Below are 27835 nucleotides of genomic sequence, written 5' to 3'. Positions count from 1 at the left end.
CTGGGAAGCGCTGTATGGGAACATGTGGCTGAGTTCAGCAGAATAGCTGTGCTGCTGAGGAAGATGATGTGTGGGGATTGTTACACAGGACCAGACTGCCTGGTGTGATACCTTCACCACATCTGCATGTCGGTGACATGCAATCTGTTAATTGCAGTGGGGAGGGCCAGAGCTGAGTATTGGCTGCTAAGAGGTAGGCTCGGAAAATGTCATTCCTGCTCTGCATATTTGGGATAAATTACTTTCTATACATTCCTTAATGGTCCGAGTAACAAATGTGAAAGTGAAGCAAACTGGCCAAATCCTTTTTCCAAATGCTTGTCAGTAGAGGAGAAAGCTTTATTTTTTTCTCTCTTTTCCAAAGCAGGGGAAGAACTTGGTGAGCCCTAGACCCAGTTGCAGTACCATCTGACTTCTGGAGAAGCATTACTTGTCCCTGAGCCTCACTTATTTTCTAGTAGTGCATATCCAGCCTTGAATAAGCATTAAATTGACTGGGATACAAAGAAAGGGCCAATGTACTTTCTGCTCTTTTTTCATTTGGATACTAAATGACAATGACCTGCAGAGCTATAAGCTTTATGGAGTGTCACACCTTAACGTTATAGATCGGCTTTCTCTCCAGCCAGTTCACCCACACCCAGATGACTAGTTTTACCTAGACAAATCACCTTAAAAGGTCAGTTTGTTGTTTTTGCCAGCCTTTAGTTTTGAGGCTCAGAAAGCTTTTGAGGCCTGGGTTAGGCTTTATTACTTTGACAGCTTATCTGCTCTGAACCAGATTCAAAGATGAATCCAATCTTTTCAGTCTTCAAAGGCACCCTCACATGATTGCTGAAGAGTTGCTGAAGTCTGTGGGGTGTGTTTTCTTAGGTCTGTTTGTCACACACCATGCCAGATTAAACCTGCTCCATGTAGGGCTGGCTACAGCCACTGTCTGCTGCATCCACAGCATGTCTTACAGCACTGCACTGGGAGAGAGGGGGCAGTTTGCTTTGCAGGCAAGAATGCTCTTTTCTCCTGCTCTTTTCCATGTCAGATTTTAATAACTCATGCCTCTCTGTTCCTTAGATGGGTTCCAAATCATCACAGTGATTTTCAAAGGCCAGGTTTTGGTAACATGTATTTACTATAGTACTGATTTATAGTACTGCATCTGAGACTGAAGAAAGTTTGATAAATTTCAGGCACTTTGAAAAAACATTTCTTAAGATGTCTCCAAAATCATCTTCTTGGTGCTCTGGCAGCATTTTTGTTAAAGGTGATTTAACCTTAGAAATATGGCGCCTTTCTGATAAAAGCTGATTCCTTAATCAGTCAGGAAGGATGTAAACTTTATTTGTATTTCCTTTCATCTTTCTACTTGAATTCCCATCAGTTCTGCTCACCTTCCCTAATGACTCCACTTTTCCCTTCTCCTACCAGAATCTCTTTTATTCACCTAGCACAGGCAGAAGCCAGCAGAACAACAGCGCAGGAAGGAATGAACCCTCAGCTCACCTTCAGTAAAACATAAGGTCAAAGGAGAACTTTTGGAGAAATACCACTTTATTTTGGCCAGTAATGTGCATACAGGAGAGTGAACAGATGGGAGAACACACAGCTCAGGATATACAGCTTGAAGGAACTAGAGGAACTGAGCTGGCTTGGAGAAAAACTAGATCCAAAACCCAGTGGAATTACAAATTAATCCCTGAAATATTGTGGAGTTGCTATGGAAACATGCAGGTGCTCAGACCAACACTGTAGACTAAAAAGATCATTTATAATTATCTGGAAAAAATGAATTATGCTTTTCCACATAACTACTGTATGAATTGTAATAACTAAGGAGCAAAAAGGACAGAGTTATACAACAGTTGTTACTACCACTTCCAGGTCTTTGTGCTAGAAGGAGTAAAAGTATTTCTAAAAAGCATAGACTTACAACTATATGCTAGATTGGTGCTGCTTTTAGAGAGGATTGGAGTCTCCTGGGCATAGAGGTAATTTTGTTTTGTCTTTTTTAAAAAATTCAATAAAATTGTGTTTATTGTTGATTGCAAGTAAGGCCTCGTGTGTGCTCACAGTCCAGATCTTGTGTGCAGGGCATCAGGGCAGCTCTCTCTGCAGATCAATCAGTTCTTCAGCTAAGTGTGACCTGCATTTCTAGGCACACATTCCCAAACTATGTTTTTTCTGTAACTCTGAGCCAGAGCTATTCAATCAGCAAAATTGAACTGTTCCGTTCTGTTCCTGCAATTTTTTTAAACCTTGTATCTTCTACTCAGGTTTCAAACAGCAACACTTGCTGGAAGAATTTAATATTTCCATTTGACTAATGGCCTTTAGCTTAAGCTTGTTCATTCTTTCCTATTTTTTTTTAAATTAGCTGCAAGTTTGAGGAGGGAACATTTGCAACAGCTTAGGTTTGTATTTTCTGTTGAGAGCTGTGAGATATTCAGGATATTCCACAGTAGTACTTGTCCTTCAGCATTGAGGCTTTAGTCTGAGTTCTGCAGTCCTGTATTCAGGAGGCTGCTGCTGAGACTTTAAGTCAAGAATAACAATGTGTTAAAATACTAGACAAGCTTTCTGGGGAAACAGAGACCATGGAGTAACAATTGCAAAACACGGGGAAAGCTTAGATCTGCAAAGTGGTTTATTGCAGATTCTTTCATTTCAGGCCTAATCCTTAGATATTCTACTTTGCCTGGAAAACCTCTGGTTTGTGTGACCATTTTTCTGTATAATATCTACTTCTATTCCAGTTGTGTCTACAGGCCCTTTTCCTAGTCTGGCACACAGCAGTGAGTGGTGAGCTATGCTGTTCCCAAAGTGGAATACAATGCTAACCCGACAAATGTTTAAAAACCCAAACAAACCCCACAACAAAATGGATTGAGAGCATGAAGGAAGGAAAAAGCCTCCCTTGAGAAATCCCAGTGGCCTCAAGAGAAGCCAGCAGTACTGGTTCTCTATACAAACCTATACTGCCTATCAAGAGGACAATGGTTATCATCACATATGCATGGTTCCATACCCTATTTTATGAAGGGATACAATCTAAGTTGCTTCACTTCAATCTACATAGGACTAAATTGGAGTTCTGCACACACTCTCCTCTACCCAGGAAGACACACCATACAACCTGGGTGTGCTTCTCCCACCTTCACTACATGGGAGTGCTGGGTACTAACTCTGAAATGTAATGGGAGTATTTCAGCCCAGCTTCTCTGTGCTCTGCAAACCTGATGTAACATGTCATTTTTCTGTAGGGGGTGATCTCTGCATGAAAAGGGGTTACCTTGCTCTTTTTACGCTTTTTGCACTGTTCTCGGTGGGTAAATGTAATTATTGTGAAAAAGTGCAGATTCAGAAGATGAAAAATTCAACTTAGGTTTAGTGAATGAATTTTCATGTCAAGTCAGCAGGTTTCTTTGTCTTCTGTTTTATTCTTCTAATAATATCTTTCTTGTTTGTGCTTCACTGACAGAAACTGTTCAGTGAAGCTGCCTATTTTCCTGTTCTTTTTCATTTATTCCCAAGTGGGGTAGACATCATGTCTGAACACAGAAAACTCTCCCTTGACTTATTCTCATAAAACTCACTTTGCTTTTTCCTCCTGTAAAATTCACTTCAATATATAGTTCACCTATTCCAGCATATCTCAGGAGAGAGGTATCTTTGGGAAGAGGAGATTAAAGTATCCTGCTTGCATAACAAAAGTGTAAAATAGCAACAGAGTATGGCAACCAGATATAAGTACGGGGTAAACTCGAAGCTTTTTGTTGACATATTTTTTTGCTGATAAATCAATACGTGCAGGTGAGCGATGAATACAAAACACCTTACGACCATGTCTATAAGCGATCTTCAGGCTTTCAACATCCCTGCATTTTAAAAAGTTAAATGGCACCCTATGAAGTTAAGATGCTTTATTCTACGTACTAAAGCGCGACCCGTTTTACCCTCAGCCATAGTGACAGCAGCATCCCCGCCTGCGGCTGCGGGAGGCAGGGCTGAGCTCGGGACAGCCGGACCGCTGCCGATTGTCGCCTCCCGGTCCCCGCCAGTCCGCCCCCGCCCGCCCCGCCGCGCAGGTGCCCGAAGCGCGTTCCCGGCGGGAGCGGGGCCGCAGCGCCGCCAGCCCGAGCGCGCCCGGGGAGGCTCCAGCGGGAGGCGATCGGGGGCCGGTACAGCCGCGTCCCCCTGCGGAGCGGCCGCCGCGCCTGCCCGTGCTGCTCCGGGCCATGGCGGCGGGGGCGGGCCGGGGCGGGGCGGCGCGCTGACAGGCAGCCCGGCCCGGGGAGCCGCGGTAAACAGGAGCCGGAGAAGGGCTGGGGGAGACCGGCCTCGCAGGAGCCTCCCAGCCCCGCGGCCCGCCGCCTCCTGGCCCCGGGCATGGGCAGCAGCAGCCGCCGCAGCCGGAGGAGGAGCCGCCGGCCCGGGCCCTGTGCGGGGCACCACCAAGGTAGGCTCGGCCGCCGCCCCGGCCGCGGGCAGCCGCCGCTTCCTCCGCGGGGGCCGAGCCGGGTCCGGCACCCCTCCGGCGCCGCGAGGCCGAGTACCGGGGCCGTGCCTGGGCCGGGCTGGTGCGGGGGCCGCCTGCCTCGGGGTCGCTGCCCCGCGGCTGCCGCTCGTCCCGGCCCCGGCGGCAGCAGCTCGCCCCGCAGGGTCCGGCAGGTGAGGCGCCTGTGGGCGAGCGGCCGGCGGTGGGCCCGGCCCGGCCTCCCGCGGGTCCGTGCGGCACCGCCGGGGCCGGGGCAGTGGGGGCACCGTGGGGCGGGCGCTGTGCGCGGAGCGTTCGGGGCTGCTCCTCCGTCGGAGCTGGGGAAGCGGCACCTAATTCCCTGGTAAGAGGCTTTCCCACCTCCGCCGTCTTTGTCTGCACAGCCTCAGCTGCTGCTGCTGGCGCTGGAAGCATTAGTGTTGCTGCGGGGAAACCGAGAGCGGATCAGCTGTGGGAAAGGGACCGTGTTTGCACCAGGTGTCCCGTTAGGAGGAGGACGCGAATTCGCGTTCCGTGAGCGACGTGGAACAGAGATACGCCGGAGAGAAAACAGTGCACAGGATGTGCTGGTAGCAACGTGTTCGTAAGGAATCGTGAAGTTGCAGGGCAGACTAAGGAATAGTCAGAATTCCTTCATGCTTCTTGGAGCTAGTTGGCGGGCAGAGTAATGCTCGAGTTGTTCCAAACTGTAACACTTTAACTTCGCCTCATTTTAGTACGCTAAAAGTGCAAGCAAAGCGAGAATTACAGTGTGCCAGTGTCAGATCGGTTGGTCTCAAACTGCAGTGCAAGAGGGCACGCGGCTCAGCTCTGCAGTGGGCAAAGGACTGGTCTCTTTCCAAGCATCGCAAGTCTGTGAAATAACCCAGCAGCATAAACATAGAAGAGACAATTTAGCTAGAGCTTCAGTGGAGGTGGAAAGAGATACTGGAAGGAAGATGGGGGTGGGAGAGAGCCGGTCTGACAGTAACGCTTCAGCTGAAGCAGCACCAGCAGTCTTTATGAATTTGTGCTTCTAAAATTGGTTTGGAGTAGTGTCAGATGAGGCTGAGATTGATCTAGCAGTAGTCCTAGTCAATCATTTTCAGAGAAAAGTTTTCTTTGAAAAACACTTTACTTATTAGACCTAAGATATTTTGTTTGAAATCTGTCAGCATTGTTCAATTTCTACTGATGCCGAGTTCTGCTAAACCTGCCTGAGGACCAGGATTGCTGGAAACATCAATGTTCCTGGCTCAAGGGTATGCCCTAGCACCCGTAATAATACCTGCTGGGAGTGTTAGCGGCTTCTCAGCTGTAGCCCAAACTGTTTGGTGCTAGATTCTCCTCAGAGCAGCCTTGTAGCTGCTTGGAGAAAGTGAGACTTGATTCTGCTGCAGTTGCTGAAAATGGTGGGACTGTGGAAGTCTGAACAACTGCCCTTTTGCTGGGAATTGGTGTGGCTTAGGTCTAATGTAAACCTAAGAAATCAACAATTCACTGAATATTTGTTGTTATGGTGTTGGGTTTTCTGTTGTTCTTTTGATTTTTTTTTTTTTTAGTTGGATTTCAGCTAGCCCTAGCCAGAAGTTCTGCTTATAGAGATAAACTAGTTAAAAAGAAGTGATTTCTGTTTTAGGATGTCGCATTGGAAGAAAAGCTGCATGCTTTTCATGCCTCAGTGTATGGTTATGGGGCTAGAATTGTTGGAGATGTTTGGGTGAGGTCTAGTGCTAGAAAATACACCCATTCCCAGGCTGCTTTTGCACAGTCTTAGCTATTCTGAGGACACATTAATTCAGCATGCTGGATGAACCTTCTACATTTTCAGGATGAGTTTGTTTTGTTTTATTTTTTTTTTAATTTAAACTTCTATTATTTTAGATCCAACAGTTTGGACAAGCAACTCTCACGTGTTCAAGGGTGAAAAGATTTCCCAGCTGCTGAGGCTGTCACAGGTACTTTAGGCAATGTACCAAAGTGTCTGACAGACTGATTTCCTTACTGCTCTTGCAAGCACTGACATCAGTGGGGAAGGCAGGGCACTGCAGGAATGTGACAACTTCCAGTAATAATGCTGCTCAAGGAAGGAGTTGAAGGTGGTTGTTACAAGCCCTGAACTGATCCTCCTGCATAAGAAAAAGCAGTCTCCTGCTATGGATCTTTTCTGCCGTATACCTTACTCAGCCCTAGTGGGCCTGACTGATAGCTAGCTTCAGAAAGCGTGAATAATAGAGTGTGCATGGCTATCTGCCAGGAAAAAATGAAAACAGGAATGAGGTTTTTTCTGTTTTTTTCCTCATTGTTTTTTATTTTGCTTTGCTCTTGCTCTGCCCTTCCACCCTCCCCCAAAAATATAAGGAACTCTTGAGCCTGTAGAAGTGTTTAACTAGCATTCTTTAAGAGCCAGTAGATGGACCATAAAAAATTAACAGGCATTGAAAGAAGGAATTTCCAGGAACCCTGAACAACCTTGTGCTTGGACTGTGTCTGTGTGTGGCAGACAAATAGTGACTAGCAAAGCTGTAGAAGGCTATAAGGAATGAAAAACTTGAAGTCTGGGAAGAACTTTCCTTCCAGGGCATAAGGTATTTGAGGGGAAATCTTCCTGGGGGACGAGTTATCCATTTACTGCTCATGCCAGTTCTTTCTTGGGAGCATCTAGTGCTGCCTGCTGCAGGAACTGTGTGAACCAAGTAGATTGCACATCTAATTCTCTGTATTAATTTCCATAGTGATACAGAGCTCATGCAGGGTTTGCTGGGACTTCTGTTTTGCTGACTTGTGGAATGACTGCAAAGATCTGGTGGCAGCTCTATGTAGCATAGCAGAAGTGGCATTACACTTGCTGGGTGGGCTTTGTTCACTGTGAATTTTCACAGCTCCAGATTGTTGAAATGTTCTTCACTGAGATAGGGTCAGTTTTACTAGTTCTGTTTGGATTTTACTGAAAACTTCCAAAAAGAACTCCTAATTTCTAAACCAGATTACTTTTCACTGCTTCCCACAGTGTTTCTGTGGGATTTATCGAGGTATCCACATTCATGTGAAGCATTAAAAAACCAAATAATGGATTACATAGTGTTTGTTTATTGATTCTGGGGCAGGTAGATGGACAAGAGCCCTTGGAAGCCTGGTCATTGCAATTAAAGGTATTCTGTAAGAGCTTTGTTACTCTTAAATGTAACTCATCACCAGACAGTTCAGCAACAGCAAGAGCTCTCAGCCATCAGCAGTTTCTAGTGCTTGCAGTTTCTTTTCCCCAGGGAAGGAGAAGGGAGGCTGGCCTTTTTTATGTGTCCTGCTGGTTATCATGTTTGGACTGATCTAGGTCAAAGGTGTTTGTAAATTACTGTTAAACGTCTCTGTCTTTTAAAATGAGCGCTGCTCTGGAGCTCAACAGTTGGTACCTGCAGGCAGGGTGGGAGGGCTTAGTAGAAAATCTTGAATTTGACCTGGCAGAATGTTGTGGTTGATTGGCCTCAACTGAAAACAGTGTTGGAAATTTTAGATAAAATACACATATATTACCTATGTGTAATATGTATAAATGTCATGGGTGGAAAATAGTGAAAGGTTCTAGAAAGTGTGGCTGAGATTTTCCATAGTTATATGAAATAAAGGCAGCAGATGAGCACTTTACCCCTGGAGACTCATTTAAGGATCCCAGTTGTAAACCTTGCAAAATATGTAGCCAAAATTCATATGGAATATAAATATTGTATATTTTGGGGGTAGGTAAATCCTATGTCTCAGTTGGGAATGCCTTCAAAGGGCATCAGGACAGAGCATGTCACCAGTCCTTTTTGCAGGGGAGGCTGCAGGAGAACAACAGCACTGGAGTTTCTCCTTGGGAAAACAGGCATTGGATTTAAGAACATAATTTAACAGGTCACTGCTACCTCAGCTAAGATGGAGTTTGTCTCCCAGTTTGGTCATGGCTTCAGTAAGATCATGTGTTTATGCACCATCCAGATAAGAGGTTCATTACAAGGAATAAAAATGTTGTCAGCAGTTCTTTCCTGAGCTGGTAGTTTGACTTCTGTCATGTTCTTGACACAGGATGAGAAACTTCTCTTTGAATCAAAGGGTTAATTGGTTAATAGGAGAAGGAAAGAAAGATAGAAGGTGACAAACCAAAAAGAAGAAAAAAAAGAATATGGTTCAAGTTTACACAAAGTTGGTAATTTTTTAAAAAGTATACTAATCCTTTGTGCCTCTCTTTCTCTCAAATGTGCTTTATTTTTTAAAAAGCTTTTTGGTTCCTCTTTAGTGTTGGTACTGGACTTGCAAGGAAGAGTGTCTGTAGGGAAAAAAAACCCAATGCTTCTGAATAAATAGCTAGGCTTCCCCTGGGTCTGATCTGTTGATTCTAATGACCAGAATAATTTGTCACTCAGACTTACTTACTGCTAATAACTCTGTGCCATTGTGCAGCTTGAGGAAGGGAGTTGTGCTTCTGTTCTTGTTACTAGAGTTGAGTTTGAAGTTCTGCTTTCTCATTACACAAGAAATTCCATGGGCACACCACACCAAAATGTGTGGGGGTCCACACATTGCCATGACTCCTAGGACTGAAACTAGAAATTGGCTTCTAGACATAGGATTTGGGTGAATTTTGCCTCTAGAGGACCGTTTGAGTACCATTAACTGAAGGAAGCAACAAACTGACTGAACAACCTCCCCTATAGCACCAGTTAAATACTGAGGAAGTTTTCAGACAGATCTTCTACTGTAAGCACTTTTCTTGGCAGTGGACCTGGCCTTTTCTTTCCTGGGAGAGGGAAGGTGATGTCACGGGATTATTGGTGGGAACCCCTCATCTCCAAATTACTGCAGTATTTACGAAAGGGATGTCTTTGTTTAATGTCATCCATAAAGGTCTCCTAAAGCATTTCTTTGTTGAAGAGACTCCTTCAACACCAGTGGGAGCTGTAGGAAGATAGAGAAAGCCTTCCCTGCCTATTTATATTTGCTTTCCCTGTCACTGGCTCCTTGTCTCATCCAGGACAGAGGATTAATCTCTCTGATCCCTCTATTTCTAGTTGTAAAAGCACAGTGTGCTGTTGGGGGTGATTCACTACTATGCCAATCTTTGTTATAATCTCTTGTAACTACAAATGTATCAGTTAGAAGAGAAAGGCTAATGGAAAAATGTGGCATATTTCTGTTGATGTATTTTTTTTTTCTCTGTGCATATAAATATTTATGGGAAGATTGATGGATTAGAGAACAGGAAGTGATGCAATACAGGGCTCTGCCATGGTTTCATAACATGGGCCACATTATAGCAATAAATTCTTGGAAATGACTCTTCTTGCCCTATCTGTAGTTTCGTCTCCTTGCATATTTTCTGTGGCCTCCTTCAGCAAACCACTCTTAAGGGACTTGCATTTAACAGCATGATGAACTCTACTACAGGAGCTAGAAAGTGAAAGTTGGCAGTGGCTTTTTGGTTCATCGTACATAAGCGTGGTGCAGTCTGGCATACCAGAGGAATGTGAAGAGCGTGTGGTAATAGTTTACCATAGGTGATGACAGAGAAGAAAACACTCAGGGGAGCAGTCTGACTCTTTCTGAAGTTTACAGTAGGCTTTGATTTTTCGTTTCCTTCTAGTAAATGACGTGGGTTCCCCTTGCAGGTCTGCATCCAAAATGTCCTTTTAACAGCGATTATTGTTAGAGCTTTTAGAATAATCATCTTGAGCTTGCCTGCCAAATCTGAGCTGAAAGTGCCAGGACTAGGAAGGACAGTTGTTGTCAGTGTTTTTTCTCTAGTGCAATCTGTGACCATTGATTCACACTGAAACTGCTTCTATAAAATGTCTATATGTGCGTGTATGTATATGCATGCATATAATCCACAAAAGCATGTGGGCTGAAGCTTTGCTGCTCTTTGACATCACAAGTGATCTCTAGAGGAAAGGATTTTTTACGCCAAACATGATAAATGCATACTGAACTAAATGCTGTCTTGTTTCAATGAGAAGAAAAAAATCTGCTTAGCTTTAAAAAGAAGAGGAAGTTCCCTTGCAGCTAAAAAGGGGTTTTTTGTGAGACAGGAAATCTGAGTCTTTTTTCCTGCTTCTGGCCTGTTTTCCAGTTTCAGTTACTTCACCTATGCACACCTTAGTTTCCTGTAACTCAGCTGTCATCTGTATCATGATATTTGTAAGGTTCTTGGATTTTTATTTAAATTTTTTAACCTATTCTTTAAGGAGAAGTGAGCTTATGCAATCACACTGCCAGTAACTTCTGAACCTGTTGGCTAAATGTCACATAATTGCTGGAACTTTAGATGTTGCAGAAAGGATGGAATATAAATTGCAATGTCACAGCTGAGAACTGCAACCTCACCCTGTGCTGAAGCCCATGGAGATGGCACTTTTTAAACATAAGCTAGGCCACATGGATGAGTGGCCCCTATGAAACCTACAACCACAGGAAACCAAATGCAGGATCTCAGACTGTGCCAGTCCTTCTGCTGTGGAATGGCCTTCTTCCACTGCAAGGCCTTCTGAAAGCTTAGGAGAAATTTAAAGTATTGTTACCAAATTAGAGCTGGCATGATGCATCAGACTCTTCACAAAATTAATGTCTGAAAACTAAGAGGGTGGTGGGAGGAGAGATACCCTTGTAAAATAAAATTACATTATTCTTGTCAGGCTGGCTTGATCTTGGGAATTAGCAAAAAACAGTAGCAGGTTTGATTAAAATATGGAAGGGACTTTTAACTTTGCTCTTGGCATAATAAAGCAGAAGCCAATAAAAACAAGATCAGATTTCAGCCTTCTAAACACTTTGATGTTCTTATGCAGTGTTTTCCTATTGAAGCCTTGAAATATCTTCTTGTTTTGGGGCATGAAAACTGTATATTGCCTCTTAGCAGTTCCTTTGTGTGGGGCATGTATGTTGTTTCTGTGATTATTTTGACAGCAATGTTCAGCTGTTTTGCACCCTGCATCTTAGGGTCAGACCTGACAGGGGAGAATAACTCATACTGAGACCACTCAAGTTGCAGAAATTCTCACCAATCATTGCAAAATTGCAAGGCTTGAAAGGTCTCTGTATTGTTCTCTGTGAGCTGCTGCATGCTTTGGCAGGGTATGAAAAGGAGTCCTCCTCTAGTACACGTGCAGAACTCTGCAGTTCCTGAGGCCTTTTAGAGATAAGTATCTTTTTATGTGCCATCCTGACAGTATAGGAAAACTGCCCTGTGATGTTTTCCAGGCAAATCATGGAGAACTTGCAACACTATTGTAATTTCCAAATGGCAAGAAGTTCAAAATTATTGTTCTTTGACCTTTCCTAATCCATCTGATTACTTTCTTAAATGAAATGTGTGGCTTTGTTTCTAGTGAGGCAGTGTGCAAGTGATATGTTAGAACTGCAGCTTCAAAGCAGTGGGAGATGGCCGTGCCAGAGCACTGTGCCTTGTACTAAGTCTGCCTAAGTGCTCCTTGCATTTTACCCCTGTCAGTAAGGCTGCATTTGAGATGCTGCTAGAGAAGTGTGGAAGCATCTGCTCTGTATATCTACATACCAAATGCAGTAGGGTGAGTCTGACATATGCTTTGCAGTCTTTTGGTGGCGCTTTTCTTTCCAGGATCTCCGATGATGAGTGTCTGGTGTTTTGGGGACCCTGAAGCAGTTGTATTTGCCATAGACCTAGGCTTTTATTTACTGGTGGTGTTGGTATCAGCTTCTCCAACCACAAGACAAGGATCCCAGCTCAGTTGCAGTTGAACATGTGTGATTCAAGATACAATTTCTCACTCACTTTCCTTTGTTAGTGATACCCTGGCAAGCATAGCATCATGTGGTCCAGCAGCCTGAGAGCAAAGAATGCAGGATCAGTTCCTTATATCAAGAGGCAATTAGATACCTCATGCATTTTATTCTTGGCTGTGATCTTTCATTGTGTCTTGTTAGCTATTTGTTATGATTGTTTGCTTTCTGTCTACTTAAGCTCTACTTGTCAGCTTGGACATGTGTTCAGTCTGTCTCATCCATCTTTGCCTACTGGGAAGTTTTTTAGTTGGCATGTTCTCACTATGCAGAGCTCTAGGTGTTTTGCAGAGACTTGGTAGGGCTGTGATGCCCTGCAGGCATCGTGCTGGTTGGCTGTTTGTCAGCTGCCTTTTCAAGTCCTCATTAGCTGCTGTATTAAGGCTCTCTGCTCTGTAAGACCTGCATGGGTTTGGCTTAGCCTGTCTTTACTGTCTGTGCCTTGTGCAGGGGATGTGGGAGGAGGCTGCAGGGATGGTTCTGCTTCAGGGTAGATGCTCTGCTCAAGGAAGGTATGTTTTCCAGTTGCATCCTGATGCTGTGGTGTTATTTCCCTTTCCACATGACGCTCCAATGCGTACACTTATCCCTTGTCGCACAGTTTTCATTGCTGCTTCTGTGAATGGGGGAAGAGAAACTCAGAGAACTGATGATCCAATCTCTGAGGGATTGCTTTTGAGCTATATCCTGTGTGGCTCATGGGCAGGCCTTTGTGGTTGATGTAATCTAACTAAAGCATATGAGAGACGTCTGAGCCAGGAATTGGGAATTTAATAAGATGATGAAACTGTTGGGTTTCAAGTCTGAAAGCAATTCTTGTCAGCAGGGGATGGGAGTGGAAAGCAGCTTGACCGTACACAGTGCATCCCACCAAGGCCAGTACCATGGACATACTGCAGCACAGGCCTGCTTTTCTGAGATGCTGTTTATTCCCTGTGTCCAGTGACCCCTCTGAGTCAAGGACAGTTGGCAGGTTTCTGAGCCAAGCCTTTCTTCTGTGGGCCTCTGTTTCTTCCTTTATTGTAACGTGCCAAAAAAAGAAGAAAATCACTAGCAGGTTAAGTCATGCTTTAACTTGGGGAGCAATAAAACAGCGTGTTACACTGTCTCTGGGCCTTCTACAACCCCTTCTAGAAAAGATGCCACTCCAGCATGACAGAGGGATGGGTTACTACAGCTTGCAAATGCCTTCGCTGCTGGTGTGTGAAGATGGCTCTTCATGGCCTTTCCAGATTTCTTCATCTCCTCTAGCCATTCTTTCTAGGCTTTGAGTGAAAAACTAGAAGATGTGAAGTACTTTCTTGGATGTATGATAGCTGCTTTGTCTTTGCTGGTAGATGATGGCTTTTGAAGAGATGCTAAATGTTGTATTGAAAATTCATGTGTAAAATGTAGTCTTAGGAAAAGCAGTAACTAATTTGCAACTGAATGCAGCTCCAGCTCAATCAGACAATTGCTAAAAATAATCTACCTTCTAATTCCACTGGTGATCTCTAATTAGAGAAGTCTTCTAATTCATAACCTGCATATAGGACAAGATCAGAAACTGAAGTGGTTTTGCCAGTCTGGAAAGAATCAGTGTTTGGGGAGGTAATTTTGGGGGGAGACCAGCTGTTCTGACACTGATGGTTGCAACTTTGCTCTTCATTTATGCTGAGCCTTTGCCCCAGCTAAATGCTGTAGGGTGCAGGTTTTCCAGCTGTGTCTTCTTTTTTGGGCATCTGCTTCCTAGAGGTTTTATTTTTCCTTTAAAAAAACCCATACCTATCCCAGAAAACCCAATCCATGAGCACAGAAAGAACATTTAATGTGTGTTGCATTGTTGTTTCCTGCTTGAAGCTGTTAGGTTGAGCATTTGAAGACACATGGTCGCTTTGCTGCAGAAGCAGCACAGCAAGGAAGAGGGAGCCTTTTCAGCTGAGGTATTTCACATCTCCTGAGATTGGATCTGAGTACTTTTTAGCTACTTGTCAATTTCATTTCTTAAGTTGACTTCTGTTGTCTGTAATGAGGCAGTGAGAGATCAACTGGCCTTGCTGAGATGTGAAAGTTCTCATAACTCTGCAGGAAATACAGGGGATGTGAGCTTGTACCAGATTATTTCTTTGTAAGATAATGGTAATGTTGCCAGGTAATGCCATTCACTGAATAGCATGTGTCCCTGAAAAACAGGGAGTGTAACTTCCTCCAAGCTCAAGGCTTTATGCCTCTTTCAGAGAGAGCACAGCCAGTGGAGAAGCACTGTGCCAGGCACAAGGTCACTTGTGACGCAGAGGGGACCATGCCTGTTCCCAGGCACAGTGCTGCTTCCTGTAGAGCCCAGAGACTGAAGGCAATAATTGGGTCCTCTAAGAGGAAAGCAGCAATGTTTTGGTCACTCGTGGGTTCCTGTCACTTCAGAAATAGCAGAAGACATCTTTAGTCTTTATATACCTTGTGAACATCTTGATGTGCCGTACAGCCCTTGTGTGGGAGCCTGTGCTAAAGATGGGACTATCTAGAATTGAACAAGCCAACTGTTTTAAGTGAGCAGAAAACAGAGGAGATTTTTGTCTTGACTTTGTAACATCTGTTGCATTGGGAATAGGAGGTAGTTTTCTTTTTTTCAATTGAGAAAGATAAAACAAACTTGTGTTTGCCATTTAAAATGATTAATAGAGAAATACATCATTATCTCTCCATTAGCCTAATTCAATAGATGTTCAAATTATTTGTAGTTATTTTTCATCTGCTCTTTGGGAGAGCAAATGTCCCTGAATATTATCGTAATTGTAGTTACTTAGAGAAGGAAACCAGAAAGTTGGCTGATATGGGTCCTGGAAGACATGGAGGAGAATAGGGTGGAATTGTGTGGGTTTTTCTCTCTGCAGTGAAGGGTGCTGTTGATACAAAATTCAACAGGTTCGATGCTTGCCTCCTTCTCCAGCAGTAGATTTTCCACGAGGACTAATGATATTTTAGCTTGATAAATAAATAAATAATTTTTTTTCTTCTAGCTTTCAATTTCAACAGATACCTGATAAAAACTACTATTTCTTCATGAGTGTTTCAGGTTTTACAGTAGTGCTCATATGCACCAGACTTGCTTCGGCCTTGTTTAGCACACTTGGCTCATCCCACTGTCTCCTGTTTAAACTAATTTAAAGCAAAGACCATGTGCTTGGGGAAAAGACAGAAAAGCCACTTCTAAATATGATTGGGTTGAAGAATGTGACATATCAATTGGCATGAGTGATGTGGCCATGCTCCTGAGTTTTATTTCCACTTTTGGAGAACTTCATATAGCAGCTTCTTTTACTGCCTTGTAGATATGCTACAGCATCTCAGTATCCATTCCATTGTATTGCTCCAGTTATCACCAGGTTCCTTCAAAACCACCTTTTCTCCCACAGAATTTAGCTGTCGGATGGCTTGGGTCTCCCCTCTCCCTTACTAGACACTTGGAGATTGCTTTGAAACACATGCTGGAGTAAAAACTGGTAATCATTTAGGAGTAGGTCAGAAGGGCACTGCAAGTCAGCCTCTTCTCCACCAGCAAGAAACAGACCTGTGCAGTTCTAAGTGTTTCTCATTAGTAAGCACCATTTTTCTGTACCTGGGTACTTCACTCTGTCTCAGTAGCTTTCTGCAGCTGGCTGTGTTTGGCTGGCAATGAGCAGCTAGCTAGTGAATGGTAGCTGGACTTTACTGCTGTAATTCTGGTGACAGAAAGCTGTGATAGGTTTGCTTTAATAGGATTCTATACAGGTCTTGCAAGTGCATAGGAATGGATTGGTGGAGTTTTGTTCCATTTCTCTAAATTTCTCTTTTAAATGCTTTTAGAAGTGAAGGGACTAATACTGGGTGGGACAGAAAGGGTCAACACTTGATTACTGAATTGAGAACAGGGACAATGGGTGAGGATGCCACTCCTGGACACTGTTTCCTTGTCTGTGCAAGAAGGCAGTGATTTAAAAGAATCCACAGTCACGTATTCATCTCATGATTGCATCCAGTGGCTATTTTAGGTACAGTGGGGATGAATGGCCCTTTATAGAGTGTGGTAAGGAATGCCTTGTCTGTGGGTTTCACTAATGCCAGTCCCTTCTTTTCGGGTGGCACAGAGCACTGTTGTGGGGGAAGGATGGTCAGAACCAACAGACACGTGCCAGCAGGCTGGTGTGAAATAACACCCTCATGAAGGGAAGCGGTGCGGGTGCTGCGCTGCTGCCAGCGCGTGTCGGTGTCAGCTCGGGCACAGGGAGCTGGGGTGGAACTGTTTGTCAGCTATCTGGAATCAGTTGCCTGGCCTTTAAACTACACCAGGGACACTTAAAATATGATAGACACATGCAGCCCTTTTAACCACCCAGCAAATCCCATGATAAGGTTGCAGCTGGAAGAGGCTGTCTTGTTCTGGCACTAGGAGGGATTTAGTTCAGTTCACAGACCTGGACTCTGTCTGTGGGCTTTATACAGCCTTACTTTTTAATGATAATGCTGTGACACAGAGTTTCATAGTTTTCATGTTGAAGTTGATGAGAAATACCATGTTTGTCTGCTGAGCAACTTTTTCAAATCAAGATCTGGCAACTTTTGGTGACAATGCAGGTGTGAAACTGAGTGACTCAGATGTGTAGTGCTGTTATTGCTTGTCTTACTGTAGCACTTCAGTCTGTGCTCTTGGTTGTTCCAGGTACTGTACATTGCCGTGGTAAGGAACAACACCACCCCACAAAAGCTGTCCGTGTGCCTGGAACAGCCTGGAAATGGGAAGTAGAAGTACTGTTATCCTTCCATTGCACAGAAGTAGCTAAACCAAAGAACTCCAATGATTTGCCTTCTTGAACCACAGCCAGTGAGCACACCTCTGTGTTGGTGATACTGGAAATAAAGACAGGCAGCAATGTCAGTGAGGTGTGGACTCTCCTCCCCCAGCAAGGTGTTCTGCGTGGAGGACAAGTTCTCATGCAGGTCACAGTATTGGTCCTTCCCACATTGCCTTTTGCGTGGGGGGATTCTTGGATGTAGCAAATGTACAGAGAAGGTATCAGAATTAATAAAGATAGAAATAGAAAGCCTTTAAGGAAGCATATTGTGCCTAAGTATATTCCCCAATAAAAGGTTCTCACTGAAGTCTGTTATACTTTAATGACTCGTGGTATTTCCCTGTATTTAACATGTATTTAGATTTTTTAAATCTGGGGGGTTGCAAATGACTTCTGGTAGTGAGTTTGGCATTAGAAATCAAGTTACTTTAAAATGTGAGAATTTATGGTTGAAATCAAACTCATCTGTGACATGCAAGTTAGCAGAAGAATCAGGTACAAGATGTTTGGTACACTGCTCTTTTTGCTCTGCATTTGAGCTTCTGCAGACTCTGGTTTTAGGCTCTCCAGTTGCTTTGGGCAAGTCCTAAAGAATGTGGTTCATAGATGTTTCTTCAGAGTTTAAAGGCTTGTCATAGTGATCCAGAATTCTAGATTTTATTAAAGCTTCCACAGCAAAAACATGTTGTAACTTAAACCTATAAATAAAGAGTTACCTGACATTTACCTCATAAATCATTCAAAACAAATACATTCTCATGTGCATGGCTTTGGAAATTTCTTACTCACCCAAAGACAAAGAAGGAGTGATTACACATTTCTTCAAAACACAGAATCATATAATCAATAGTATATTCTTTTTACTCTGCCTTAAGAGGAGTGTTTTGCCTGGTAGCAGTTAAACAATAGTGAAGAATGTTGATTAGGTACCTGTTGTTTGTAAATGGATTTTGCAACTGTTTGTCTCTGATGTAATGGAAAATAAGTGATGTAGCACAGAATTTTCCTAAAAATGCATTGTTGTTACAATATAGAATGTGAGCAATGTCTTCACTGAACAATGATGAGATTGTTCTGTTTCATCACTCTCTTGCATTGTAAATATACTGGTTGAGAGATCCAGGCTTTTGTTGCCTTCAGTGTAAGAGTGTGCATTTTTAAAATAATCTTTAATAATATCTTTGAAGATAAAAATACAGAACAATCTTTCCTTGGATTTCAGAACTGATTTAGAGTTTTATGAACACCAAAAAGATTTTAATAGAGAATGGGAAAGGATCATAAATTATCTATAGGTTTTACATTGTATCATGTGGGCTTGTGTACTAGACTAGAAATTTACCTGCAAGTCCTTGGTGCAGATTCCTCTCTCTGGTGTATATATGTGTTAGTATGTCTCTTCTTCCATTGGATTATAATCTTCATTACATTTTCTTTTTAAAAATATCAGTTGTCACATGGAGCGCTTTGCCAAATCCCGGTGATCATGTGGGCTTTTTTTCCCATAGATTTGCAGTTATTCTGGAGGTCTGGGGTGTTTCCTTGTCCCTGATATCACTTGCTGTCTTTCTGAGGCATGTCATAGTCTTGTGGATTTTGGCATTTGCACATGAGTAGAGGTGAAGGGAGTGGTTTTGTATTCTGTAGCTGTACTGTGGACCCTTCCGTGCTGATTGCAGGATGACCTGCAATTGCAGTCAACCAGCTGCAGCAGTCTTGGTGGACCAGTCCCAAACCTGTGTTCACATTGGAATCTGTGTATGTTACTGCTGTGCATTATTTTTGCATGTGAAGAAGGAAAGACAGCTCTTCTCAGAAACTGTAGGAATGGGCATAATACTGCAGCATGTTCTTCTCTGACAATGAGTATTGTAACAAAGCAAGTCTTCCTACATATCTTTTAGAAAAATTTAAAGTTGTGTGATGAAGTTATCCTCATTTTTGATCTGCAGGGTAGCTTCAGTGCCAAATTGGAGGGAAGAATGCCCCTTCTGGAGAGGGGCATTAATTTTTCAGGAAGCTAGTCTCTAATTATGCTGGGAGTTGATGGGATCATGGCTAAAAGTGATAAGGCAAGCTCCAAACAGGGTGTGATGTAATGTCCTCACAGTCCTTACTGTAATGTAAAGATTTACAGCTTGCTGTGAGTGAGATTCATGTGCTAGACTTGCTCTGTTCAGAAGCAAGACGGCTTTAATGTGAAGGTTGAGGAGAAATGGTGATTATTGAGGCAAGAGAGTGAATGGCACCCCCTTATCCAAACAGATTTGGGAATTCAACAGAGCAGGTAGAGGAATTTGCTGGCTGAGAAAACGGGAGCCCTGGCTGTTACTTCTCCTTGGCCTCCATCATTAGGACTTTCCAATGTAGAGAGTTAAGCTCTTGCTTTGCTACTTTTTCTTTTTGCTTGTTGTACTTTGAGACTGTCCCAGGGATTATTGCTGATGTTATTATGGTCTGTTTCATAAAAAAATATACAAAGGGAGTTTCTTAGAAATGTCTGTGAACCAGCACACTGCTGATGTTAAGAAGTTTTGCATCTGTAGCAGGAGCTTACTGCCCCAGGTGTGTATGGAGCACCTAGTGCTTTGTTTTTTCCACAGGGCATCAGGAATGAGCAGTGATGCTTCTGATGCAGGTAAATTGCTATTAGTAGCAGAAGCAGACAAAAGTAATTTCTTTGTTTCTCAGGGGACTGTAATGACTGTACTATTGTGTTATTGTTAGGAGAGGGAAGTGACATTTGTTTTCCTGAATGCTAACCAAGCTAGTTCATAATTCCATCGATCAGCTGATTTAATCTGAAGGGAACAGTTTTTAAGGAACTTGTTTTGCAGAGGTCCAGATGCTGTTCAGCTTCTACTGAAATCATGGGAAGGGGTGGCTAAGAGCTTTGGGACTGTTATTTAATGAGACTGTAGTTTTAACTGCTTGCTTGTCTAGTTGTATTATATTCATAAAAATAACTGTATTCTTATTTGGAGAGGAGTTAGAGCTGGCAGATACCTCGTTTTCTCTGTGGGTTATGTGTAGTCTGCACCTGCATATTGAGAAGCTTTCAAAGGGAAGATGAGGAACTTGCAGAAGAAACTCTTGTCCCCTTTCTTTCTTTTGATTTCAGCTACTCAATAACATGATTTAAAAGTATATTCAAACTTAAAGTCTTGAAGCTGGTTAGTTTGGGGACAATAGCTGGTGGAGGAAAGGAGGAACTGAGATAATAAAGGGAGAAGTTACAGCTAAGCTAGTAAACAGTGCAAGATAGATGGGCAGACTCAGAGCTGTAAATAGCAATAATCCAGAATTATATCTGCCTGGTCTGAATACAAGGGTTCTTTTCAGGGTTAGTACAACATTAGAGTGAAATGTGAAAGGTCCTGCAGGAAAGGAAGTGTTAGTTCCTCTCCCTTAAGCTCTCTTGATTAGATTTGTTTGTCAAGTTAACAAATACATGTGAAGTGCATGAGGCTTGATAACATCTCTTAAATACTGCTGTTAACAAAGTACTGATTAAGCTACAGTAGACTAAAATGAAACACAGATGCAGGATCCTCTTTTTGAAAATGCACATCTGTCATCTCTAGAAGAGCATTACGTAACATACATTAGTAGGGGAAGAGTCCGAACAAGCTCAAAATGAAATAAATAAAAGCTTCAAACTGGAGCCAACACAAGCTGATAGGATTGGAAATATTTGCAAATATGGAAAATGTAGTGTACAGAAGGTAGACATAAGCTGTATCCATCTGAAATGTCAAAGTAGCTAGGAAAAGTTAAGGTGCACACAGGAATTTACTAAAGTCACTGGATGAGGACTTCTGCTACCTTCAGAACAATGACAAAAACACAAAACCAAAGGTGTTTTTTAAATGAAGCTTTGAGATTTCACATCAAGATATCCAGCAGAAAAATATTCCACATCTGCATTAATAGATTGTTTTAAGTCTTACTATGAGCAAGTAAGCCAGCTGATGAAGATGTTACACCATCTAGCAGCAAATTTCATCAGGGAGTTTCCATTCCTTCCTGGGTTGGTCAGGCTTTGTGCTGCATAGAGGGGAAGTCTCAGAAGACAGACTGCGTGGCAGAGATCCGCAAAGTCTCAGAGCAGAATTTTCAGCCTGCATCTGGAAGGTGCCCTGCAGTCTACAGATTGATTTATCCTATGGCAGGATTGACCCAGCAGTGGATGGTACTTCAGTGTCTGTATTATGTGGACATCAGTGATCTGTTGCTTTATTTTTGACCCGTTCACCCTGCTAACAGATTGTCAGAGCACTGACACAGGTGATGCTGCTCACCAGCACTGCTGTGGGCTAGGGCGGTTGAAGAGAAGTTAAGAAACCTCGGGGCAGACCAGAACAACTCACAGGTGAAACTCTTTCCAATTCCCTTCTGTTAGTGACTATCATCTTGCTTCTGCCACAGGTTCCAGGGCATATCTTTCGTGCATATAAAGACGTATTATTTTAATCCAGAATACTTATTGTACTTTAAACAGGGAAGCAACAGACCTATTTGACTGGTGTATTTTTAGCCCTTCTGAGTAATACAAAGCATTTGTACACACTTACATGCATCCTCGGGATGCATTTCTTTTGGTGAGGCCTGTGTACATCTGCAGCCAGTGCCACTACAGCTCCAGAGCTTCTGTTGAAGTTTTCCACCATACCCTGTGTAGCAAGGGAATATGGTAGACTTTCTGAAGTATAAATGACCTAAGAGAATCTGCTGTTGGCGGATAGCATGTTTATAGACTCTGGTAGGTACCAAACCACAGACAGATAATCATGATTTGTGCTTACTTGCCCCATTCCAGCTGTGAATCTTTGGCAAAGAGTAGTTTAGCCTTTATTTTGGAGCATGTAATGGGCAGAAGGCTGCAGTAGGTGGCAGGTGAGGAAGGACTTCCATCTGCATTCTTCCAATGGCACTTGACACTCTAACAGTCCAGAAAGTTACAGATCGTTTGGTTCATCTCACGTTCTTGCTGTCACTTGGGAAACTGAGGTCTTGACAGGGTGGATGATTAAAGAGGGAATTCCATGTGGTTTCCACCTACTTCTGTTATACTGAGGTTTCCTGTTGTTGTTGTCCCTTCTCATTGTTGAGGGATACATCTGGTGCAGGTAGTTCAGATGCAGATTGAGCTCTGGATGGGAACCTGAGACAAGAGGCCATGAATTGCCTATCTCTTGGACATCAAAGGGCATGAAGATGAATAGTGCCAGTGAGGTGGGTGAATAGACACTGGGAGACACAGCAGGAACAGGGAACTCAGGCCGAAGAGTAGATTTGTATGCAAGTAGACTGTGATGGGATGAAAGCCCAGGAGGTCCTTTGCTGGGGGTACTCCATGGAGGCACCAGCTCAGGCTGGTGTGTTACTGCCCTGTAATTAAATGGTTTTGTGGAACAAGACGTCTGAGACGCTGCCGTGGGAAATCTGGGGACCAACCAGTAAGGAAACCTGGTCTGACTGTGTGAGTGGGGTGTGCAGGGAGTCAAGCAGGGGTCTCATGGGCTCACAGGAGCCTCCTGCTTTGAAGGGGCTTCAGTCCCAGCAGTGAAAGTCTCTGGTGTTGGGAGTGCAACTGCCAGAGTCACGTGAACTATCAGACTGGAAGGTTTCCTTAACACCAAGTACTTCTTGCTGATAATCCAGAAGAACCTAATTTTCTGCTTCTGTCAGATGTACTGTTCAAGGGAAGGCCCCAGCCACCAGGTCCGAGTCATGTGCATGTTTTTCCTTCCTTTTGTACTTCTCAGCTTCTTTGAGAGACTCTGTCCTGTGTTCTCTGAATCTGGCTGATTTTTCTGCAATTTTGTAGTTCTAGCAACATAATGAGGACCTAGGTAGGGTGGTTCCAGGTGTTTGCAGGCATTTTTATTTACTGTTTTGCCTATCCTGCAGAAAGCAAAACTGGACTACCTGGGTGGGTGAAATCTTAGCTTCACTGAGCTAAGATCATCTGGGGGCTCTGCAGCCAGGATTTTGACCTCTTTTTCTTTTAAAATGGCAATTTTTTCTGAAGACTCTGCAATGGCAGTATGGCTGGAGTCAGTCTTTTAGGAACTAGTGTGACTATAGATAAGAGCAACAACTGAGCTTCAAGCTGTCCTCTGTCTTGGCATTCCCATGTGCCCCAACCAGCTTTGCAGGAAGTTTAGGAACCAAATAAAACACAGTGAAGGAGGAAGCTGAGCCCCTACCTGCCACCTCCTGGGCAAGTGTACTCTGCTGTTGGGTGGAGATGCTGTAGTAATGAGGAATTCTGATTTTGTGTGAGGTATAGCCTAAACATCTAACTGGAATCCTGAACAGAAGGGATGATCTACGAGCAGTCTCACTGCCTTAGCACTTCTTCCTTTTTGGCAGGCCCCAATTTGATGTGCTTCAATTTTGGATCCTACTTTGCAGGTGCCCAACTCCTCACCTTTGAATCAGGTAGGACGTGGAGTTAATTTAGCTGTGAAATATCCCGTGAAACTTGTCATATCTCACTTTGTATTGGCTTTGAGTGGCACTGCTTTTCTGGCATGCTTGTCTGTTTGTACTCAGTGCTGCAGATGGTCTGCTCATTCACATAACTTTATCCTTTAATTAGCACTGTGGAGTTAAAGTGCTTTGGGTTGATACAGACAGAATTTGAGTTGTGTGCATTATTAGGGACCCAGCAGATTGGGGATGCGACAGGGTGGCATCTGGGTTTAGTTTACAGCTTTCTCTAAGCCACCCTTGAACAAAGGCAGGCTTTATTAGAGCGTCTGCCAGGCTTCTTTAGCAGAGGAGGGCTGTTTCGCATCATCTTTGAGTACACAGTTGGATTATATCTGCTGTTTGAGTTCTTTCAAAGAATTCTAACACATGCTGTCCTTGAAATACCTGCAAAAAAAACTGGTTTGACTTGTTTGCCTTCATCAGAGAGGGTTAACTGTGTTTTTCAATAATTTTCCGTGTTCTCTTTATAATCATAACTTGTCCTTGCCTGCAAGCCCAGAACCCTTTTCGAGGGGAGACACAGAGCAGAACTCCTTCACTTTTGCTCCATTACATATTACCTGGCATATTTTCATTGAAGCTTAATGTTCTCTGGATTTCCTTTCTCTGTGTTTTCTTGGGAAAATACCTTCCCTTCCCGCCTCGTTTATTGTGGTTTGATAATCCCATCTCAGCTCATGTTTATATTCCCTCTGGTTTGGCTCTTTTAGAGGATGTAACTGAGCAGGTGTGGGGAGGATCTGAGGAGGTTCTGTGTTTCGCTTTGTGCTGGGATTTAATAATGCTGGTAAATGTCATGTTTCCATTTGTCCTCCAGTAAGGAAGTGTCCTTGTTGCTAGTTTATGCACACTGATATATTTTACTTTTAAAGTAAGTGATGCCTGAAAGTTACGGAGGCGTTGCCTTTAAAGCTCTCATGCGTGCTTTATGATGCTGCCTTGGCCTCTATGGGAGTAATACAAATCCTGCCCACGTGTCAGTAAAGCTCTTGAACTTGGCTGAGTGCTCGAACAGGCAAACAGCATCAGGCAGCAGATGGAGTGTGTGACTGGGATGCAGCAGGCCTTGCTCACATTTTTGGTTTTGTTCATGATTTTCTCCACAACCAACCTTTGATAATTCTTTCCCCCTCAGTGAAAAGAGGATAGTGAGTTGTCATTCTCCATGTAAAGTACCTTGGAACTTAATTTTTTTTCCTATTGTTTAATCAAAACCAGTCAAAATAGTTGATCCTGTTTTCATTTTACACAACTGCAGTATTCTTGTGGAGTCTAGTGGAAATAAGCCAAGCTTTTTAGGTTTTTGATTCCACAGAATGTGCTGAATGGTCTGGTTCTATCTTCAAAACTTCCAATTACATGTTAATTTATATAGTACACATTTTTTATTTAAGGGTATGTGCTAAGTGCTAAGATATACTATTTCCAAATTATTAAACAACATAATACATAGGGCATTTATCTAGTCTCTGTGTTCTGTTTTTTCAGATTCAGAACCAGACAAACAAAAAGTTGGTATGTTATGGAAACAGAAGAACAGTGCATCATTCAGTTGCCCTGTTTAATATAGTCCCTGCTGTGTTAATTCCTTTCTAATCTGTTCTTTAAACACAATTGATTGTGTCTCATTCATGGCAAATTACATTCCAAATAAACACTCCATGATATTACATGTTTCAAAAAGCTTTTTATTTATTGTTACTTCACTAGTCTAATAAAAGGTAAGGTTAATTGTGCCTGCCTTTCAGATTACCATTGCCAATTTGGCTAATTTACATCTATCACTGTCTTTCCTATGTGTAATGCTTCCCTGTTACATTAGTAGAAGAAGGATAAAGTGTGTGTAGTCCATCCAGTGAATTCACAATCCCTAGTGAGGGATTTTGATTATATTAATCTCTAATAGTCTTAGGAGAGGAACAGCTCATGTGATACATCTTTCAACTGGTAAAGGTTTATATGTATGACAAGAGCCAAATGCAGGCTATTGTCTGTTATTAGCCAAAGCTGCAGTATTCAGGATTTTTTAGGATGACTCCTGAGGCAATTCCATCTGGTATGGCGGGTTGGCAATTTAGGAAACTTACCTGTATGATCTTTGTTCCCTGCACCTCCAGGTAGCACACTCAGCTTGGAGAGCTGCTCTTCTTCCCTCTCCCTATCCAAGCAAACTCAAGCATGATCCCTGCCCTCTAGCTCTGCTCTTGGAACGCTTTCAGAACTGGTTGAGAATTTGTGTTCATTTTGCATTAATTGTGATCTGACCTGTCTAGTTAAAATTCTTCAAAATTTCTGTGTCTCTTCTCACTCAGCAAGGGCACCAGAACCCAGGGTTAATAAGACATATGTCTTGGTCCAGTGGATGGCATAGCTTTGGTTTAGAAATTACTGCATTTCAAGCTACTTTAACATCATCTAATATTTTTATTTTTTAGTTGCAAGGCCTTACAATGGCACAGAATGAGCACTGCGTTCAAGCCTCCTTCCTGTAAATTATAGGACCAAACAAGGCGGTGTGATGAACATGCCACTGCATCAAATCTCTGTCATTCCAGCTCAGGATGTTACCTCTTCCAGAGTCTCCAGGAGCAAGACCAAAGAAAAAGAGGAACAGGTACTGTCAGATATGGTTGATTTTCACTGGAAGTTATCCAAGTATAAAATTAGAGGGGTTACCAAATCAGACCTGATTCTATTCCAAAGCGCCATCTATTTTAAGTAAGAATTCAAAGCAGATAGGGATTTGGATGATGGCTCTAATACCATTATTGTAGAAGCCATTACAGGAGTATTTAAAGAAAAATTGTATGGAATGTGAACCATATGTAGCCATGCATCCTGTGTTTCTTTGCTCTTGGTAGCATGTAGTAGCTGTGCTATATTTCAAAGTGACTAATATCACAGGGAAAACTGTATACACCCATATGTATACATACTGTACTGGTTTATGCAATATAATTTGTATTCTTAATTTGAGAGTATGTGTGTGAGTGGAATCAATCTGAGGTCTTGCTGTGGTCCTAATGCAAAAATATCTGTAGTATCTACTGATTCTAAGTCCAGTAAAATCCGATCAATACACTACTTAATTTATAATAGCATGTGAAGAAGACTAGACTATGTCTAGTCTTCATGTGTCAACCTTATTTATCTGGGCTGTGTGTGATCCAGCCCAAAAACCTTAATGTGCTTCATGCTTTAGTGTACACTGTACTGCATTGATCTCATATGATCGGTCAGTTCCACAGAAACATCTTTGTGCTTTTGTAGCTTTAACATAGAATGACGTCAGGAGAACATTCACATTATGGTACAGCTGCATGGCTTGCTTTGTGGACTGCTCAGCAGTGGTTAACTCTGGGGAGACCTAGAGTGGTGCTGATTACAGAGAGGGTGTAGCTTATGTTTAAGGGACTAGAAAGGCACTGTCATGTTACAGGAAGGGATTCACCAACACTAACTTTGAGTAGGGTAAAAGAGTGATTTCTGTTGTGGTTTTGGGATAATTTGCCCTGATGACCCATCTCACCTGGCAGCTGTCTAGATTGCACCTATCAAAGTCACCAGGAGAAATAAACTGTCCTAATATTGGCTGTTTTGAGTCTTTTACTTAGTGACATCTTAAAATGGATTCTAGCCCTTCAGATTCTTAAACCAGTAATTAATTAGGCTGGCACACTGCTGCCTTTGGTTGCCAGAGCTAGGCAAGAAGTTACTATGACAGAGGAGATGCTCTAAATCCATAAAGCACCTTGTCACAGGAGTCTGCTGGCATCTGTCACTTCCCACCTGTCACATATAGTTACTGTCTGGGCAGCTCCTTGGGTAAGAGGGCTCTGCTGTTTCCTCCCTTTGGTGCTCTCCCATACAGTAACTGTATGTGCTGAGAGTGAAGCAGCTCCTTTGTCAAATGCAGGGCAGTGCTGTGAATTTACTAGTCTGCTCTGGGGCAGTGACGATTAGGAGGCAGATCAAAACAACTTGTGCCTCTAACCACACAGTGGGCTCAAGTGAGAGTCTCAACTCTTCTTCTAAACATGTTTTTAATTTCCAACACAGTGACTTTGGTGTTAAGAAATATCCCCTGTGTTTCTTTCATGAAAAGTAGTTGAAATGTTGATTATTGTTCCCCTTGCTAGGTTGCTTTTATATGTTCAAGCCTTGGCGCATTAGAAACAGAACAGAATACTTGTTTAAATATGTGCAGTGTTGAAGAGGAGGTGGGACCATGCAAGCAATATATTAGGCTAACTTGGAAACACTTTGT

At 42.9% G+C, this 27835-nt stretch overlaps 1 protein-coding gene across 5 annotated transcripts in view; it reads left to right on the top strand.

Moving 5' to 3' along the window:
* The first annotated feature begins 4312 nt into the window (after positions 1–4312).
* The window catches only part of MARCHF8 (membrane associated ring-CH-type finger 8), an 87346-nt gene continuing 63823 nt past the window's right edge, over positions 4313–27835 (top strand). Inside the window, exons 1-3 of one of the 5 annotated variants that reach the window (XM_059851491.1) lie at positions 4436–4453; positions 6356–6429; positions 26004–26182. In XM_059851491.1, coding sequence (XP_059707474.1) covers positions 26087–26182 — 96 coding nt within the window. In that variant the 5' untranslated portion in view covers positions 4436–4453; positions 6356–6429; positions 26004–26086. Of the gene's footprint in view, positions 4454–6355; positions 6430–23316; positions 23515–26003; positions 26183–27835 lie in introns of those variants that run through there. The other 4 variants (XM_059851490.1, XM_059851492.1, XM_059851489.1 and 1 more) reach the window with 4 other exon arrangements.

The sequence above is a fragment of the Haemorhous mexicanus genome, chromosome 7 (assembly GCF_027477595.1).
Source record: "Haemorhous mexicanus isolate bHaeMex1 chromosome 7, bHaeMex1.pri, whole genome shotgun sequence".
Classification (NCBI taxonomy): Eukaryota; Metazoa; Chordata; class Aves; order Passeriformes; family Fringillidae; genus Haemorhous; species Haemorhous mexicanus.
This window is presented reverse-complemented; position numbering and strand designations above follow the sequence as displayed.